The sequence below is a fragment of the Choloepus didactylus genome, chromosome 15, assembly GCF_015220235.1.
Source record: "Choloepus didactylus isolate mChoDid1 chromosome 15, mChoDid1.pri, whole genome shotgun sequence".
In the NCBI taxonomy this organism is placed as follows: domain Eukaryota; kingdom Metazoa; phylum Chordata; class Mammalia; order Pilosa; family Megalonychidae; genus Choloepus; species Choloepus didactylus.
The window spans coordinates 6,977,621-6,995,019 of record NC_051321.1 but is presented as its reverse complement, the minus strand read 5'-3'; the positions used below and the strand labels follow the sequence as shown (position 1 = coordinate 6,995,019).

Below are 17,399 nucleotides of genomic sequence, written 5' to 3'. Positions count from 1 at the left end.
TGAAAATGTATGTCCATATGAAAACCTGCACATAAAGGTTTATAGCAGCTTTATCCATTAATTGCCCCAAACTAGAAGCAACCAAGATGCCCTCCAATAGGTGAAGGGCAAATGGATAGCAAGCTATGGTACATCCATACACTGGAATATTGTTCAGTAATAAAAAGAAATGAGCTCCCACATTCATGGAAGATATGGAGGAAGCTTAAACATGCATATTGCTTAGTGAAAGGAGACACAACTGTATGATTGCAACTATAGGACATTCTAGAAATGGTAAAACTATCAAGTCAGTGAAGAGTTTGGTGGTTGCCAGGGGCTCATGGGGGTGGGGGGTGAATAGGTAGAGCCCAGGGCAATTTTAGGGCAGTAAAATGATTCTGTATGAAGCTTCAACAGTGGATACATGACATTATGCATTTTCCAAAACCCATAGAGCAATACACCACCAAGAAGGAACTCTAATATAAAGTAGGAATTTCAGTCACTAATAATGTATCAATATCGGTTCATCAATTTTAACAAATGTACCACACTAATGCGAGATGCTAATAGCAGGGGAAGCCAGGCAGGTTGGGGTAGGGGTGTGGATGGGAACACCATGTTTTCTGTGCTCTATTAGTAAAATTTTTTTTTTTTTAAAAGTGCATGTATGTACATACATAACACTTCTACAATCAGGAAAAGACTACACAAAAGCTTGCACATATCGTTGGCCGTGTGGCTACGTGATTTTGTATGACTCCCGTAATCTTTCCAAGGCTCAATGCCTCACCTGCAGGATGAGGCTGTTAATAGCTCCTACCTCGCAGAGGTGTTGTCAGGCTCGGAGGAGCTGCTGCCTATGCACAACACCTGGGTCCCGGTAAGTCCGCAACAAAAGCTCGCTGTCACTGCTCTAATTATTATCATTATTGATATTATTCTATCCTCAGTCTAACCCAGTGGAGAAGGTATCTCCATTTTTGAACAAGGGAAAATACAGGGGCCCAGAAAGGTGAGGGGGGCTGCCCAGACTCTCACAGCCCACCAAGTAGCATCAGGTGAGATGGTGCATCCACCGACTCCGGGGAAACATCTCCTCTTGGCAGGAATCAAGCCGAGGTGCCCCGGTGGCTTACCTGCAAAGTCAAGGAGCTTGCAGGCGTCTGCTGAGGCTCGGAACAGTCTTCCGGCAGATCGGGGGTCTCCGGTTCCCGGGGAGGCGCTGGCTCAGGGGGCACGGGCTCAGGCTTCAGTGTGTTTGAGTCCTCGCCCTTCTTGCACTCCTTTATTTTTACAACCAAGTCACAACATCTATAACCTCCTGGGAAAGAAGATTGAGAATTTCACTTAGAGGGCACCAAGCGATTTTCGTATGGCTCCTGAATGCTATTAGACACAGAAGACAATTTTGGAAACAGAAATGCCAGTGGATTATCAATGGACCTCGTTAAGCCGATGAGCTCATGCCTAATTGCAGCCCCCACCCCAACCCCCAGCCACAGGGAGGCAGGTTTGCGTTCCGCCCAACTTCACGTTGAACTAATTATACCATTTAGGTGTTCTCTTGGCTTCTGATGTTTAAAATGCATTTGCTTGCAGTGGAAAGAAATTTTTGTCTTCTGTGCTTCATATTAAGGGTGTCCTGTACAATTATTACAGTTCGCTTGCTTGGGGACAGTGTATTAATCTGTCTTATGTTAGCTATGCTAATGATGTAAGACAGAGGAATTGTATTCAATTATTTATCCCTCCCCTTAATTTGCCAGAGACTACTGCTGCCTTTACGTTAGGAATTGGAATTATGTTTGGCCTCTTCCTGGTTCCCTTTCAACTTTCCTCTATGGAGAAGGTTAGGAAATGAGTGGGATTCAATAGCACCGCCAGCAGGGCAGCCTCTCTGGTGGCCTCTGGTCTCTCCCCAAAGTGGGGGTCATGGAAGGAGGGATTACATTTCCTGATCAGATCCTGATCACTGGCACACAGTCTCCTTTCCTTCTGCCCCCAGCCCACCCTTCCGGGGTGAGTGTCCTCTCTCCCCCACCCCAGTCATGGCCTCACCAAACTATCCAGTTCTGAAACCCAACAGGCTCTTTCTCAGCCCCACCCCACATGCTGTCCATCTCCACAAAGCCCTCTGGATTCCTCCAACCTCCAGGCTAACTGCAAATCCTCTGGGAACCTCCTTCACCTTCCCAAGGCAGAATCCATCCCTGACCTGTGTCCCCACAGTGGGATGCCCCTCACACACCTGGGCAGCTACCAGGTAGGGCTGTAATGATATCCCAGATCCAAGAGCCTCTGACTCTCTCCAGGGCTGGGCCAGATCTTATTCACCAGCACCTCTCGCTGCAGCCTGGAGCCCCAGAGGAGCTGCTCGGTTGGGAGTGGAGGGATGGCCGTCGCGAGGCTCACCTGGCCACAGGCCACATCACCACGGTCCCCTGAAGCTCTAAGCTGAGGCCCCCTCTGTGATGACCACTAGTCATACCTGGGTCCTCTCTGGTGTGACCGGCTGTCCCATCTCTGCTCCAAATCCATCAAGGTTTTCTCCTGCCTCTGAGTCCACGCAGACCAGACTTTCCCTGGCTCGTCCACAGGGGACGTTCCCCCTGCAGCCGTCACCTCTGATGCCCTACCAACACCCCCCTACTTAGAAGTTCTCAAATCATTCTCCTTCATTCTCCCGAGCATTTGTTCCCGTTTCTTCTGCTGGAAACTTCTTTCCCCTGACTCCCCTGTCCAGTTCTCAGGCCCCTGCCAGAATGAGTTCTGCCTCCCATCACAGTGATCCCATGTGATGTGGTGAAACTTTATTCATGCTCACCTCACACACACGGCAGGCCACAGTGTCTTTACATCCTTCATCACCCACCCCGATTCCAGAACCAGCAACCCCAGGCCAGTCCCAACGCGCCCGGCGTCTTCCCTGCTCACAGCTGAAGATCTGTCCGCCATATCCCAGAAATACCCTCTCCTGTGGCCCCTGCTCCCCGGGACCCTGCCTACCTCCTGCGGCTCCTCCTCACCTCCCCCAGCCTCTACCCCCACTGTCTGTCCCCCACCTGGCTCAGTGGCTTCCTTCAAACAAATCCAGTTCTCTTTCTTCCTTTCAAGGGCTCAGCCCTGCCTTCAGTCCCAACTCCCTTGGGGGGGCTTTTAAGGGGCACCCCAACCTGACCATGGGACCTTTGCAGGTTCATGTCAGGCCCCTCCCTCCTCTCCTCCCCCTGGCCCCCTCGCAGCTCCCCCTTTCCATCAACCCTCTGCGTCACGAGTGCCTTTCCCTCAGCCTGCAACGCTCGGGTCTGATTTCTGAACTTCCAATCAACTCTCAAGTTCCTGCTGTAAGTCATCTCCTCGGCAGAAAGGTCTCTGGCCAGCCTCTCCTCGATGTCAGGGCTGCCCTCTGCTTCCCATCGTCCATCACACAGGCGTGGGCTGTCACACCACTGCCTCCTGCACTGGGCCCGGAGCCCCTGGAGGCAGGGACACGGTCAGCTTCTGGGCATAGAGCACAGTGCCTGGCATACAGTAGGTGTTTAATAAATGCTTATTTAATGGATAACTGAAGGAAGGGCTAGAGATTAACTTGGAATCCAACACAAAATTATTTTTCCTTATCAATTACCACAACTGTTTTAATATTTACAACCCAAAGACACTTAATCCAGCATCTTCCTTTCTGTCCTTGTGCATAGCTCTTCGTGAAGACCCTTTATAGAGTGGTAAAACATCCAGATTTGTGCACTGACATAACTGGGTATTACAGACCATTTTTCTTTTACTTTATCTTATGTTCTTTATATAGTAATGCTCGGCCTGCAGAGAGTTACATGAGGCTACTTCAAGGTCATCGTCAAGGTCAAGGGAGGTCCTACTTGTAAAAGGTCTAGCACATGGTGGGGGCTCTACACCCACCCCTCAGCCGTCATCACTGCTTGTCAGTGAGAGGGGACCACACTCTACGATGGTCCGGTGACTGGCTGCTTCTACAGCCCCCACACCAGCACCCTGAACCTTCCGTAGCTAAGTGTGGGGTTTGCCATTCGTGGAGCACCTCAGGTCAGCCTGGCCTTGGGCTCTGGGAATCCCTGGCCTGCCACAGGCTTCTCGATGCTTGGGAGGCAAAACTCACCCAGCATTTTAACCCTGCTGGTCTCACCAGGACCGGGCGGCCCCTGCTTCCTTCTGTGCCCTCACGGATGGAGAAGAGACAGCCTCGTGAGATGAGCTTGTAGGAACCAGGCCCCAGAAAAAGGCACTCTGTGAATCTCCCAAGAAGGAATCATCTCAACCCTACCTCCCTCACTCCTTACCTTCGGGAAGCTCTCTTTTTATCCCAACATCACTGTCTTCCTGAGGAGATGTGGACAGAGCTTGCAAGGAGCAGAGAACCACAGGTAAAGGGACTGTGGGTCTTAGGAAGCACTGATGGGCACCCTCTGCGGGCTCAGAAAGATTGCTAGACTGACAGGCTCCACTTGCAGGACCGGCCCCATTGGGAAGGAAGTCTTTAACGGGCGTCTGGGCCACCGGGGGAGCAGAGAAAGTCACATGCATCTCTCCTGGTTGCTTCTTGCTGCTTCCAGAAAATGCTTTTGTTTCTACTAAAAATAAAATGAGAGTTGTGTTCAAAATCTCTGATGAGCCCCGAATCTAACACACTGACTTCTATTGCACACAACCCTCTTCCAGAGCCAGACTGGAAGGGGCTGCGACCGTGCCTCTGGAGAAAAGGAGAAACCGGTGATCAAGCCCTGCACGGGCTTGTGGTTTTCGATATGCTACCATCGTTCCTGGGAACTTTGGTTAAGGAATTCACTGCTATCATTTACTGGGCTCTGTAGAGACCGTGCTCACTGGTGCCCTTGGAAATTCAAATGATCTCTTCAGTGGGCAACAGAGTGGGTGGTTTAGCACATTGATTCTGGGGCTAGACTACCTGGGTTCAAATCTCACCTCTGCCACTTAAAAGCTATCTCACCTCATCTCTAAAATGGAGATAATAATATATTCTACTCATATGATTAAAAGTGATAATTCATATAAGGTGGACACAGGACACAGGCACAGGGTCTGATACATTGTAAACACTTAATAAAGGTTAATCATCATTATTGCAGAAATATGGATGCTGAGTTATGTTAGGGCACGTGCAGAGCTAGGAAGTCTTCTTCAGGTCACTGTAATCCCTCTAATAGCGCAGTGGATCTAAACACGTCTACACAGGGTTGCCTGCTGCCACCTGGAAATATCAGAAGCCTGGAAGCTACCCAGTGCCCACCACTAGGGGACTAGTTACATACATTACAGATATCCCTGCTTTGCAGCAGTTATAAAACATGTGGTGGATAGAGGCTACCGTGTTGATATGGAGCAATCTCTAGGATACATTATTACACGAACAAAGCAAAATGAGGGAGAGTGTGTCAAGTTCCCTTCCTCAGTAGATGCCTGTTTGTCAGAATATCTACAGCGGGACACAGAAGCAGCCGGAAACAGTGCGGCCTGGGAGAGGGTGGGGCAGGGCCAGGAACTGAGGGTAGAAGAGAGACTTTCTTTGTCCTGCTTGCCCTTTTTATTTTTATTTTTTGTTTTTGTTTTTACATTTCTTTTTCCTTATGGAATACTCATTATATTTTCTCTTTTTTTAATTAATTGAAAAAAAAAAAAATTCCAAACAAAACAAAGCAAAGGAATAGGAAAAACAAATATCCTGAAATAACTATTGCCTCCAATATGCTACCATACCACAAGAAAATTAACAAACCATAGTCATTCCTGAGCATTCCCGTATCATTAAGATTACCCTCAGTATCTTATCTGTTCTTATTAGATTATCGTTCCCCTTTCACTAGCTGCTGTCCATCTCTAGGTTCCCTATATTCTACAATACTTGTTTTACATTTTTCACAGAGTTCCCATTAGTGGTATCACACAATCTCTCTCCTTTTGTGTTTGACTTATTTCACTCAACATTATGTCCTCAGGGTTCATCCATGTTGTCATATGCTTCATGACTTCATTCCTTCTTACTGCCGCATAGTATTTCATCATGCGTATATACCACATTTTGCTTATCCACTCATCTGAGGCAGGACATTTAGGTTGTTTCCATCTCTTGGCAATTGCAAACAATGCTGCTATGAATACCGGTGTGCAGATATCTGTATCAGTGCTTTCAGGTCTTCTGGTAAATATGGAGAAGAGCAAATGCTGGAAACTCCAAACTGCCTTCCAGAGTGGCTGAACCATAAAACAGTCCCACCAGCAATGAATAAAAGTTCTAATTTCTCCACATCCTCTCCAGCATTTGTACTTTCCTGTTTGTTTAATGGCAGCCATTCTTATTGGTGTGAGATGATACCTCATTGTGGTCTTGATTTGCATCTCGCTAATAGTGAAGATGAACATTTTTTTCATATGTTTTTTAGCCACTTGTATTTCCTTTTTGGAGAAATGTCTTTTCATATCTTTTGACCTTTTTTTAATTGGGCTATTTGTACTATTGTCATTGAGTTATAAGATTTCTTTATATATACAAGATATCAGTCTCTTATCAGATAGATGGTTTCCAAATATTTTCTCCCATTGAGTTGGCTGTCTCTTTACCTTTTTGACGGGTTACTTTTAGGTACAGAAGCTTTTAATTCTGAGGAGTTCCCATGTACCTATTTTTTCATTCATTGCTTGTGCTTTAGGTGTAATGTCTAAGAAGCAACCTTCGAATACTAGGTCTTGAAGATGTTTCCCTACATTATCTTCTAGGAGTTTTATGGTGTAGTCTCTTACATTGAGATCTTTGATCCACACTGAATTAATTTTGTATAGGGTGTGAGGTAGGAGTCCTCTTTCATTCTTTTAGATATAGATATCCAATTCTCCCAGCCCCATTTATTGAAGAGGCCCTTATGTTCCAATTCGGTAGATTTGGGGGCCTTATCAAAAATCAGTCAATCATAGATCTGGGGGTCTATTTCTGAATTCTCAGTTCATTTCCACTGATCAATATGTCTATCTTTGTGCCAATGACTACTGTGGCTTTATGGTAGGCTTCAAAGTCAGGTAGTATAAGTCCCCCCACTTAGTTTTTCTTTTTTAGAATATTTTTAGCAATTCAAGGCATCTTTCCCTTCAAGTAAATTTGATGACTAAATTTCCCAAGTCTGAAAAGTAGATTGTTGGAATTTTGATGGGAATTGCATTAAATCTGTAGATCAGTTTGGGTAGAATTGACATCTTAATATGTTTAGCCTTCCTATCCATGAACATAGAATATCTCTCCATCTCTTTAGGTTGCCTTCTATTTCTTTTAGTAGAGTTATGTAATTTTCTATGTAGAGGTCTTTTATATTGTTGGTTAAGTTTATTGCTAGGTACTTAATTTTTTTAGTTGCCATTGAGAATGGAATCTTTTTCTTGAGTGTCTCTTCAGTTATGTCATTTCTACTGTATAGAAACATTACTGAACTTATGTGCATTAATCTTATATGCTGCCACTTTGCTGAATTTATTAGCTCAAGTAGGTTTGTCATCAGTTTCTCAGGGTTTTCCAAGTATAAGATCCTATCATCTGCAAATAATGAGAATTACGCTTCTTCCTTTCCAATTTGGATACCATTTATTTCTTTTTCTTGCTGAATTGCTCTGGCTAGAACTTCTAGCACAATGTTGAATAATAGTGGTGACAATGGACATCCTTGTTTCGTTCCTGATGTTAGAGGGAAAGCTTTCAGTCTCTCACCATTGAGTACTGTGCTGACTGTGGGTTTTCCTATATGCCCTTTATTATATTGACGACGTTTCCTTCAATTCCTAACTTCTAAAGTGTTTTTATCATAAAAGGATGCTGGATTTTGTCAAATGCTTTTTCAGCATCTATTGAGATGACTGATTTTTCCCTTCTGATTTGTTAATGTGTTGTATTGCATTAATTGATTTTCTTATGTTGAACCACCTTGCATGCCTGGGATAAACCCCACTGGGTCAGGGTGTATAATTTTTTTTAATGTGTCTTTGAATTTGATTTGCAAATATTTTGTTGAGAATTTTTGCATCCATATTCATTAGGGATATTGGCCTCTAGTTTTCCTTTCTTGTAACATCTTTATCTGGTTTGATATTAGAATGATGTTGGCTTCATAAATGAGTTAGGTAGTGTTCCATTTTCTTCAATTTTTTGAAAGAGTTTAAGTAGGAATGGTGTCAGTTCTTTTTGGAAAGTTTGGTAGAATTCCCCTGTGAAGTCATCTGGGCCTGGGGTTTTATTTGTAGGAAGCTTTTCTATAACTGATTGGATCTCTTTACTTGTGATTGGTTTGTTGAATTCTTCTATTTCTTCTTTATTCAGTCTAGGTTGTTCATGTATTTCCAGGAAATTATCCATTTCTTGTAAATTATCTAGATTGTCGGCATAGAGTGGTTCATAATATCCTCTTATGGTATTTTTTATTTCTTCAGGATCCATAATATCACCCCTTTCATTTATTATTTTGTTTATTTGTGTCTTCTCTTTTTTTTTACTTTGTCAGTCTAGCTAAGGGTTTGTTGATCTTGTTGATTTTCTCAAAGAACCAACTTTTGTTTTTATTTATTCTATTGCCTTTTTGTTTTCCATATCATTTATTTCTGTCTTAATCCTTGCTATTTTTTTGTCTCCTACTTGCTTTAGGATTAGTTTGCTGATCATTTTCTAGCTTCTTCCATTGTTCCATTAGTTATTTAATTTTAGCTCTTTCTTCCCTTTTAATGTATGCATTTAGAGCTATAAATTTCCCTCTCAATACCACCTTTGCTGTATCCCATAAATTTTGATATGTTGTGTTCTCTTTCATTCATCTCTAGATATTTAGCAATTTCTCTTGCAATTTCTTCTTTGACTCACTGATTGTTTGGGAGTGTGTTGTTTAACTTCCAGATATTTGTGAGTGTTCTGGTTCTTTGATAGTTATTAACTTCTAGTTGTATTCCATTATGGTCAGAGAATGTGTTTTGAATAATTTTTATCTTGTTAAACTTATTAAGGCTTCTTTCATGCCCCAGCATATGATCTATCCTGGGGAAAGTTCCATAAGCACTAGGAAAGAATGTATATCCTGATAATTTGGGATGTAATGTTCTACATACATCTGCCAAGTCTAATTAATTTATCGCACTGTTTACATTCTAAATTCCCTTATTGTTCTTCTGATTAGATGATCTATCTATAGGAAAGAGTGTCTGTTCTGGTTTGCTAATGCTGACGTCATGCAAAATACCAGAAATGGATTGGCTTTTATACAGGGGGTTTATTTGGTTACAAAGTTACATCTGAAGGCCATGAAAATGTCCAAATGAAGGCATCAATACAAGTATACCTTCACCAAAGGAAGGCCAATGGCATCCGGAAAACCTCTGTTAGCTGGGAAGGCATGTGTCTGGCATCTGCTGATTCCGGGTTGTGTTGCTGCTCCTCTTTCAGCTCCTGTGCATTCTTCAAAATGTTGCTCTTGGGGTGTTTTGTCCTCTCTTAGCTTCTCTGGAGCAAACTCTGGGCTAGCATAAATCTGCTTTCAATGGCCATCTCCAAAATGTCTCTCTCACTTGCTCTCCAAAATGTCACTCACTGCTGCTCTGAGGTCCTTCTGTTTGTGAGCTGTTATAGGGCTTCAGTTAACTAATCAAGACCCACCCTGAGTGGGTGGGGCCATACCTCCATGGAAATAATTTAGTCACCTACAGTTGGGTGGGTCACATCTCCATGGAAACAACGTAATCCAAATATTCCAACCTAATCAACACTAATAAGTCTGCCCCCACAACATTGCATCAACGAACATGGCGTTTTGGGGGACATACTACATCCAAACTGACACAGTGTTGCATTGAAGTCTTCCACAATTATTGTGGAAACATCTATTGCTTCCTTCAGTTTTGCCAATTTTGTCTCATGTACTTTGGAGCACCTTGATTGGGTGCATAAACTTTTATGATTGTTATTTCTTCTTGGTGAATTGTCCTTTTTCTCAGTATATAGTGTCCTTTGTCTCTTATAACATCCTTGGATTTGAGGTCTATTTTATCTGAAATTAGTATTGCTACCCCTGCTTTCTTTTGGCTGTAGCATGCATGGAGTGTTTTTTTCCAGCCTTTCATTTTCAATTTCTTTGTGTCACTAGGTCTAAGATGAGTCTCTTGTAAACAACATATTGATGGTTCATATTTTTTAATTCATTCTGCCAATCTATATCTTTTAATTAGGTAGTTTAATCCATTCACATTCAATGTTATTACTATCAAGACTGTTCTTGAATCAGCCATCTTGTCCTTTGGTTTTTATTTGTCAGATATATTTTTACTCTTTTTTCTCTTTATTTCCTTTAAGGTACCCTTACTAAGACTCTTCAGTTCTGTGCCCTTCTCCATATCTCTCTCTCCTTCCTTTTTTTTTTCTATTTTTTTATTTTTTCAGCTGGTATACCTCCCTTTAGTAGTTCTTGTAGGACAAGTCTCTTGTTAACAAATTCTCTCAGCATTTGTTTGTGAAAATTTTAAGCTTTCTTTCAATTTGGAAGGAGAGCTTTGCTGGGTAAAGAATACATGGCTGACAATTTTTCTCTTTCAGAATTTTAAATATGCCATACCACTGCCTTCTTTCCTCCATGGTGCCCCCTGAATATTCAGTCCTTAATCTTACATTGTTTCCCTTGTACATGGTGAATTTCTTCTCTCTTGCTGCTTTCAGAATTTTCTCCTCTTCAGCATTCGACAATCTGATCAGGATATGCCTCGGAGTGGGTTTATTTGGATTTATTCTATTTGGAGTTCATTGGGCATCTTCGATTTGCATATTTATGTTACTTAGAAGGGTTAGGGAATTTTCCTCAACAATATTATATTTTCAAAAAGTTATTTTTTTAAAAAAAAAGGCAGTGACTCTCCACCAGATATCATCACCCACCACCCAATATGCTGATACCACCCAGCACCCAAGGGGAATGGCCAAGCATCTCAGGGAAAACTGCAGCTGCCAACGGGGATGCAATGGGACCTTCTGTGTTGGGACAGAAACAAATGCCGGGCAGTGACAGAATAACAAAGGTTTCTATTTTCTCTATATTTTCTCAATTCACAGGGAAAGGAGCCCATGACTATCTGGCACTGATTTTACTGGCGACCTCTCAGAACACTGCCTTGGACATCTGCAGCTTGTCCCCACACCTCTGTCCCCAAGTCTCTGGCACCCCTGGGTGGCTGGAGTGCAGTGCAACGGGGAAGACACAGACCAGAGGGCCCAACGGTCCCTGCAACGTGCCTTCCTGGCTGTGGGGTCCACGGCAGCTGAGTCAGCTTGACAGATACCAGTTTTCTTTTACCAAGGAGTAAACCTAGCTTTCTGTATTCTTATTAACACTCTCATAAACAAACAAACTGAAGGTAAGTCTACATAAAGCACCCACTGGGGCCCAACATGTGGCCTGTAGAAGGTCCTCAAAAAATATCAGTGGTGATTAGCCCTCATCATTTGGAGACAACGTGTGTCCATCTACTGTGAAGCTGGGCTTTGTTAGTTAGTACAGAAAAAAGTCTTCCCAAACTTTAATTTCAAAACCATCCATTCTGTTTACGTATACAATGTTGCAGGCAGAAAAAGTCCTAAAATAGTCAATCCTTTCTACATTGTTTCCTTTAATTAGAAACTCTCTTAAAGTATCAAAAACCAAATCAGTATCAGTGATGCAGCCCCAATCTGCTTGGTAATACAGTTCCATCCCAGTGTTAGGTTCTTTAAATTAATGTATGTATTTATAGGCTCATGAATATCTATTATCTATCTATCTATCTATCTATCTATCATCTATCTATCTATCATCTATCTAGTTGTCTATCTGGGATCAAATCATGTCTCTCACAAAAGACATGTTCAAGCCCTAACCCCCCTGCCCTATGGGTGTAAACCCATTTAAAAATAGGGTCTTTGAGGATATTAGTTAAGGTGCTGCCAAACTGAGTGAGGGTGGCTTTAATCCAATATGGCTGAAGTCCTTATAAGCAAAGGAAAGTCAGATGTGGTCAGTCAGTGGAAGCCTGAGAAGGAGACGCGTCTCTCCATGTGAAGAGGCAGAGATCAAGTCAGGACCAGAATGCTAGCGTCTGGGAGAAAGCATGGCCTGTCAATACCTTAAGGTTGAACTTCTAGCTTCCAAAACTGTGAGACAATAAATTCCTGTTGTTTAAGGTATTTTGTAATAGCAGCCCTGGCAAACTAAGACTATTACTGTCACTCCTCTCCCTATCATCTATCTAACTATCTATCTATCTATCTATCTATCTATCTATCTATCTATCTATCTGTTTATCATCTGGTTTAATGTACATTCTGTGTCAATGATTCTGTGCAAGTCAGATGTTGCACTTATAACTTTAAAGGATTAAAACAACTATCACACAGTAGAATGTAGTTGGTGTGCTAACGAAAAATATGCAGCCAGAGAAGGACTTTTCTGACTATTTATTGCTCAAGCCTCTTTTTGTGGATTCTGAAATGTATACCCATCAGCCATGAAATTATCCTCAGTGGGAGCCCTTGCTGGGCAAGGCAGCACACATCTTTTGTTTTTTCCATACACTATGCATGCAGGTTGGATTTTGAGTTCTCTTTGCATGCCCCAGATTTTAAACCATGAGGACCCACTGCCCCCACAGGCTCCAACCGTCTTAAGAGAAGCATGAAAAAGCAGCAGCCTCTCCTGGGCATTTCCATTAATCAGATTGAAGCCCGGAGCCTCTGTCCCAAGCCTGACACACAGAGGGACTGTGGTACCACGAGTTTCCTTTGAATAGTAGTGTTCCCTGTATCCCCTTTTCTTAAACATATAATTCTATTATTTGATATTCTGGAGCTCAACTCCCCAGCAAGCTTGCCTACCCTGAAGTGAGCTATGGAGTAGGAAGTAAAAAAAAAAAAACAACCAAAAAGATCTTGCCAAAGAGCCATAAATCCCTTCTACAAAACTCATATCCTTGGCTTATAGGAGTGCCCCTTGGGCCATCACATAGTGCCCATTTTTGCTATTTTCAAACTCATTTTAATTATGAAATGTATTAAATTTACAATAAGGATATTCAACTGAGCGCCCATGGCAGTACTCCCAGATTAAGAAACAGGACATTCCCAAGCCTGGGATGCCACCTCTGATCCCTTCCCACATCACACGCACGCACATCCTGCCCCAACACAACCGTTAGCCTCATCTGTCTGCTTGTCTCTGTTATTTTCCCACCTACATAGGTCTCCATAAACAATATATTTTCAAGGCCAAAAATCTGAGCAGCAAGTACACATCTAGCTGTTTTAAGAAAAGGACACCATTGTCTTGGTAAGGTAGAAGCTTCCAGGACCAGAGATGCTCGGGGCCAGGCCCTGGCATCAGCTCCCCGAGTCTCTGAGATTGGCCTCTGGGGAAGGCAGCGGCGAGCTGGGTGAGAGTCCGGAAAACATGGGGCTCGCTGCTGTCAGGGCACCCGGCGCCAGGAGGCCAGGTCTGCAGGCCAGCGGCGGGGCGGGGGGTGGTCAGGGCAGTGGGCCGCTGTGGCCTCTCTGTTCTTGACCTCCACATTCAAAGAGTTGACGCTTCTCTGCAGTGAAATGCTGGTCCTCGGCTGACCGAGACACTGGGGCAGGGAGTGGGAGCGGGAGCTCCTTGACACATCAAGACAAGCCGAGAACAGATGCACATCTGGGCCCAGCTAGGACACCACCAGTCCAGCAGAACCAAGGTACAAAATTAGGGAAATTTACCCCTTCCTCAAGACACTTCAGCTGGACAGTGTTACAATAAACCCATTTAATAGAAAAAAATACGTAACTGCTTCTTTCATAAAATGGAGGGGATCTACAAATTGTTCTCATTAGATGAGCCTGTCTTGAGCCTCTGGCCCTTCACCGGCACTTAACCCTAGAACCTGTGGCAATTTGGTTTGCAACAGAAAACTGGGTCTGCCTGAGCAGTGGCTAAAGAGGGCCCAGTTCAGCAGCAAGATGTGATCTTTCTTTGTCAGTTGCATCCCAAAGGAAGAGAAAGAAAACTGGGAGGGGCAGAAGCAAGAACCCAGTTCAGGGCCATTTAGCAACCCTAGGGCAGGGAAATAGAACGCACTGCAGAACACTTACAGCCAAATTAGTATAAACTGTCATTAAACGGGTTTTGGCACTCCAGATACAATTCCTGCTCTCTAGAAAACTCATCCATATAGTGAAAGCCTTCTCCCTGAGGGCTGCGGTCTCAGCTCCCTGCTCCTTCCTACCTTCTTAAATCAACCCAAAGCACTCACCCATCCAACCAGGGACATTTCTGAACAAAGCAGACTTCCTTGAATCTAAAGACACACACTTTCCCCACATCCTAATGCTTCTAAAATCGATGTGTTTTAACAATTGACATTTACTTGCCATTAGGAACATTTAATGTGGGGCTGTTTTCTTCCCCCAGAAGCTGGACCATCTTACCCTTGACCATGTCTTAGAAATACAGTAACAGAAGCCCATGTCAATGTCTCAGGGTCATCAAAATAAACATCAATTCCTAAACTCAACTACTGGCTGGGCCTCAGGATCCCCTGTAGGTCCTAATATAACTGAATTATCCTAAATAGCCCCTGACTGCCCTCTACCAGGCACCACCTTTTGAAAGCTCTTATGCCCTCATTTTATTAGTTTACCATCTTACTCCCATAACTACAGCAAGCACCATAACCACAACATCTAACTGGAAACTGAGCTGGGTAGGATGATGGATTACTCAAAAGAAAATCCATTCTGAAAGGCAGCTGGGGTGCGGGGTGAGGGCCCACCTGGCTTTAGGCATGACTTCGCAGATCTCCTCTGTTTGGCACCAGGAAGCTGCCATGGACGGAGAGCCAGGGCCGCCTTCTGTGCGAGGCGTGCTCATTTGTGGTGCTGGAAGTCACTAAAGAGAGAGAAGCTCCATAAGCACCCACTTCTCTGGCAATGCTGTTTGCATTCTTTTTTTCCTTTCAAAGGAGGGAGAAAACTTCCAATTACTGCCAATTACAATACATGAAAGATGAAATAGAAGAAAGTAGAGTTAGCGTGTGGCCCATTGAGACGCAACGGGGAGAGAAAACCAAGAACGAGCCTTTTACATGGACAAGTTGGTGGAAATCTCCTATCTGTTACTGGCTGAGGCTTCATCTTTGGCTGCAGATTAAAACTGAATTTCCTCATGTACCCCCAAGGGTACCTCTGCATCCTACTCTATCCAGATTTCTGTTAACAATCAACAGATAATTATTTCAGCATATTTCTATTAAATTTCTATAGAGAGATTTGTTGCAGGCAAGAGCGGGGGCAGGGTCAGAAGAGGGTGGGGCGGGAGCAGGCAGCAAATGGGATAAACAGCTCCCAGCAGAGAGGAACGAGAGTAGTCGCTGTGTTGGCAGCGCAGTTTTACCCACAAAGACAATCCACAAGGCAAAAGCAGAGCTGCAGCTGGAGCCATTGGGAAGAGGCGAGAGAGAGAGAAGAAATGGGAGCGCCAAAGCCAGCAGCCAACGTGAAAACCAGACAGCCAGGACGAGGGGGCGTCCCGAGGAGGAAGCGCACGATGAATGAGCCCCTGCCTTTTCAGGAAACGAGACTTCCTGCAAGTGCCTGCCCTCTGCAGACAGTCAACAGGCTTTTTCTGTCATAAAAGTCAACCGTTAGAATCTTTGCTCCTCACAGAAGTAGACCAAAGGGGGTGGGGTGGGGAGCCAAGACTGACTTGTAAAAATCGGTGACAGCAAAACCTAGGCAAGATGGCGGCATAGAGAGGAGTGGAAGCTAAGCAGTCCCCCTGGAACAACTACAAAAAACCAGAAACAACTAGTAAATAATCCAGAATAACTGCGGGGGGACAAACGAGACCATCCACTCATCATACACCAACCTGAATTGGGAGGAATGCCCGAGAACACAGCATAAAATCTGTAAGTAAAACCTGCGGAACCAGGTCGGGAGACCCCCTCCCCCATAGCCCGAGCTGCGGAGCTGCGTGGTGCCACAGAGAAGCTCTCTCCCAGCAAGCGAATACAGCTCAGCTGAGCTCCAACTGGGGTTTTAAGTAGCGAGTGTGAACTACTCACTACAGGTACGCAGCCCCAAAAAACAGACAGAGGCTTTGGGTGACGACTGACCTGGGAGAGCCGGAGGGTCGCCTCGACTGGGTCTGAAGGGGACTATCTGTTTCTTTTTCGGCTCAGTGGAGAAAGCCCCAGTCATTTTAAGTTTCCAGAGCTGTGACTCAGGGAAGGGTGGAGACACCACAAGCAGAGAGCGAGACCATTGAAATGCTAATGACCTCCACCTGGGGGCTCTGTCTTCTCTAGGAGGAAAGGGGTGGGGCCCTTTCCATTCAGAACCAGACCCCAGAGCCTGGGGGAACACGGCCATACCTCCTCACACCAGTCAAGAATTATAGGCTAACAGGCGTCACCTGCTGGGCAGAAAAGCACAGTGACCCGAGGCATCAAAGGGTGGAGCAATTTTCTAAGACACACCCGCAGGGAAACCAGATACTGAATATTTCTTCCCTCTGTTCTGGTCTGGGAAAACCTGATTTGGATAAACAAGGAAACCATGCCTAGACAACAGAAAATTACAACCTACACTAAGAAAAACAAAGTTATGGCCCAGTCAAAGGAACAAACATACACTTCAACTGAGATACAGGAATTTAAACAACTAATGCTAAATCAATTCAAAAAGTTTAGAGAAGATATTGCAAAAGAGATAGAGGCTGTAAAGGAAGCACTGGACCTGTATACGGCAGAAATCAAAAGTTCAAAAAACCTACTGGTAGAATCTATGGAAATGAAAGGCACAACACAAGAGATGAAAGACACAATGGAAACATACAACAACAGATCTCAAGAGGCAGAAGAAAACACTCAGGAACTGGAGAACAAAACACCTGAAAGCCTACACACAAAGGAGCAGATGGAGAAAAGAATGAAAAAATATGAGCAACGTCTCCGGGAACTCAAAGATGAAACAAAGTACAATAATGTACGTATCATTGGTGTCCCAGAAGGAGAAGAGAGGGGAAAGGGGGCAGAAGCAATAATAGAGGAAATAATTCATGAAAATTTCCCATCTCTTAAGAAAGACATAAAATTACAGATCCGAGAAGCGCAGCGTACTCCAAACAGAAGAGATATGAATAGGCCTACGCCAAGACACTTAATAATCAGATTATCAAATGTCAAAGACAAAGAGAGAATCCTGAAAGCAGCAAGAGAAAAGCAATCCATTACATACAAAGGAAGCTTAATAAGACTGTGTGCGGATCTCTCAGCAGAAACCATGGAGGCAAGAAGGAAGTGGTGTGATATGTTTAAGATACTGAAAGAGAAAAACCACCAACCAAGAATCC

The 17,399-nt window shown here is 43.9% G+C and overlaps 1 protein-coding gene across 11 annotated transcripts in view; it reads right to left on the bottom strand.

The window, feature by feature from the left end:
* Positions 1-17,399, bottom strand: part of C15H10orf90 (chromosome 15 C10orf90 homolog) — a 375,991-nt gene that overhangs the window by 20,538 nt on the left and 338,054 nt on the right. For 7 of the 11 annotated variants that reach the window (XM_037804315.1, XM_037804312.1, XM_037804310.1 and 4 more), the window contains 2 exons: positions 4,302-4,592; positions 1,122-1,306 (listed from right to left, as the gene is read on the bottom strand). In XM_037804315.1, the coding sequence (XP_037660243.1) occupies positions 1,122-1,306; positions 4,302-4,592 (476 nt within the window). The remainder of the gene's footprint in view (positions 1-1,121; positions 1,307-4,301; positions 4,593-17,399) is intronic. The other 4 variants (XM_037804313.1, XM_037804311.1, XM_037804319.1 and 1 more) reach the window with 2 other exon arrangements.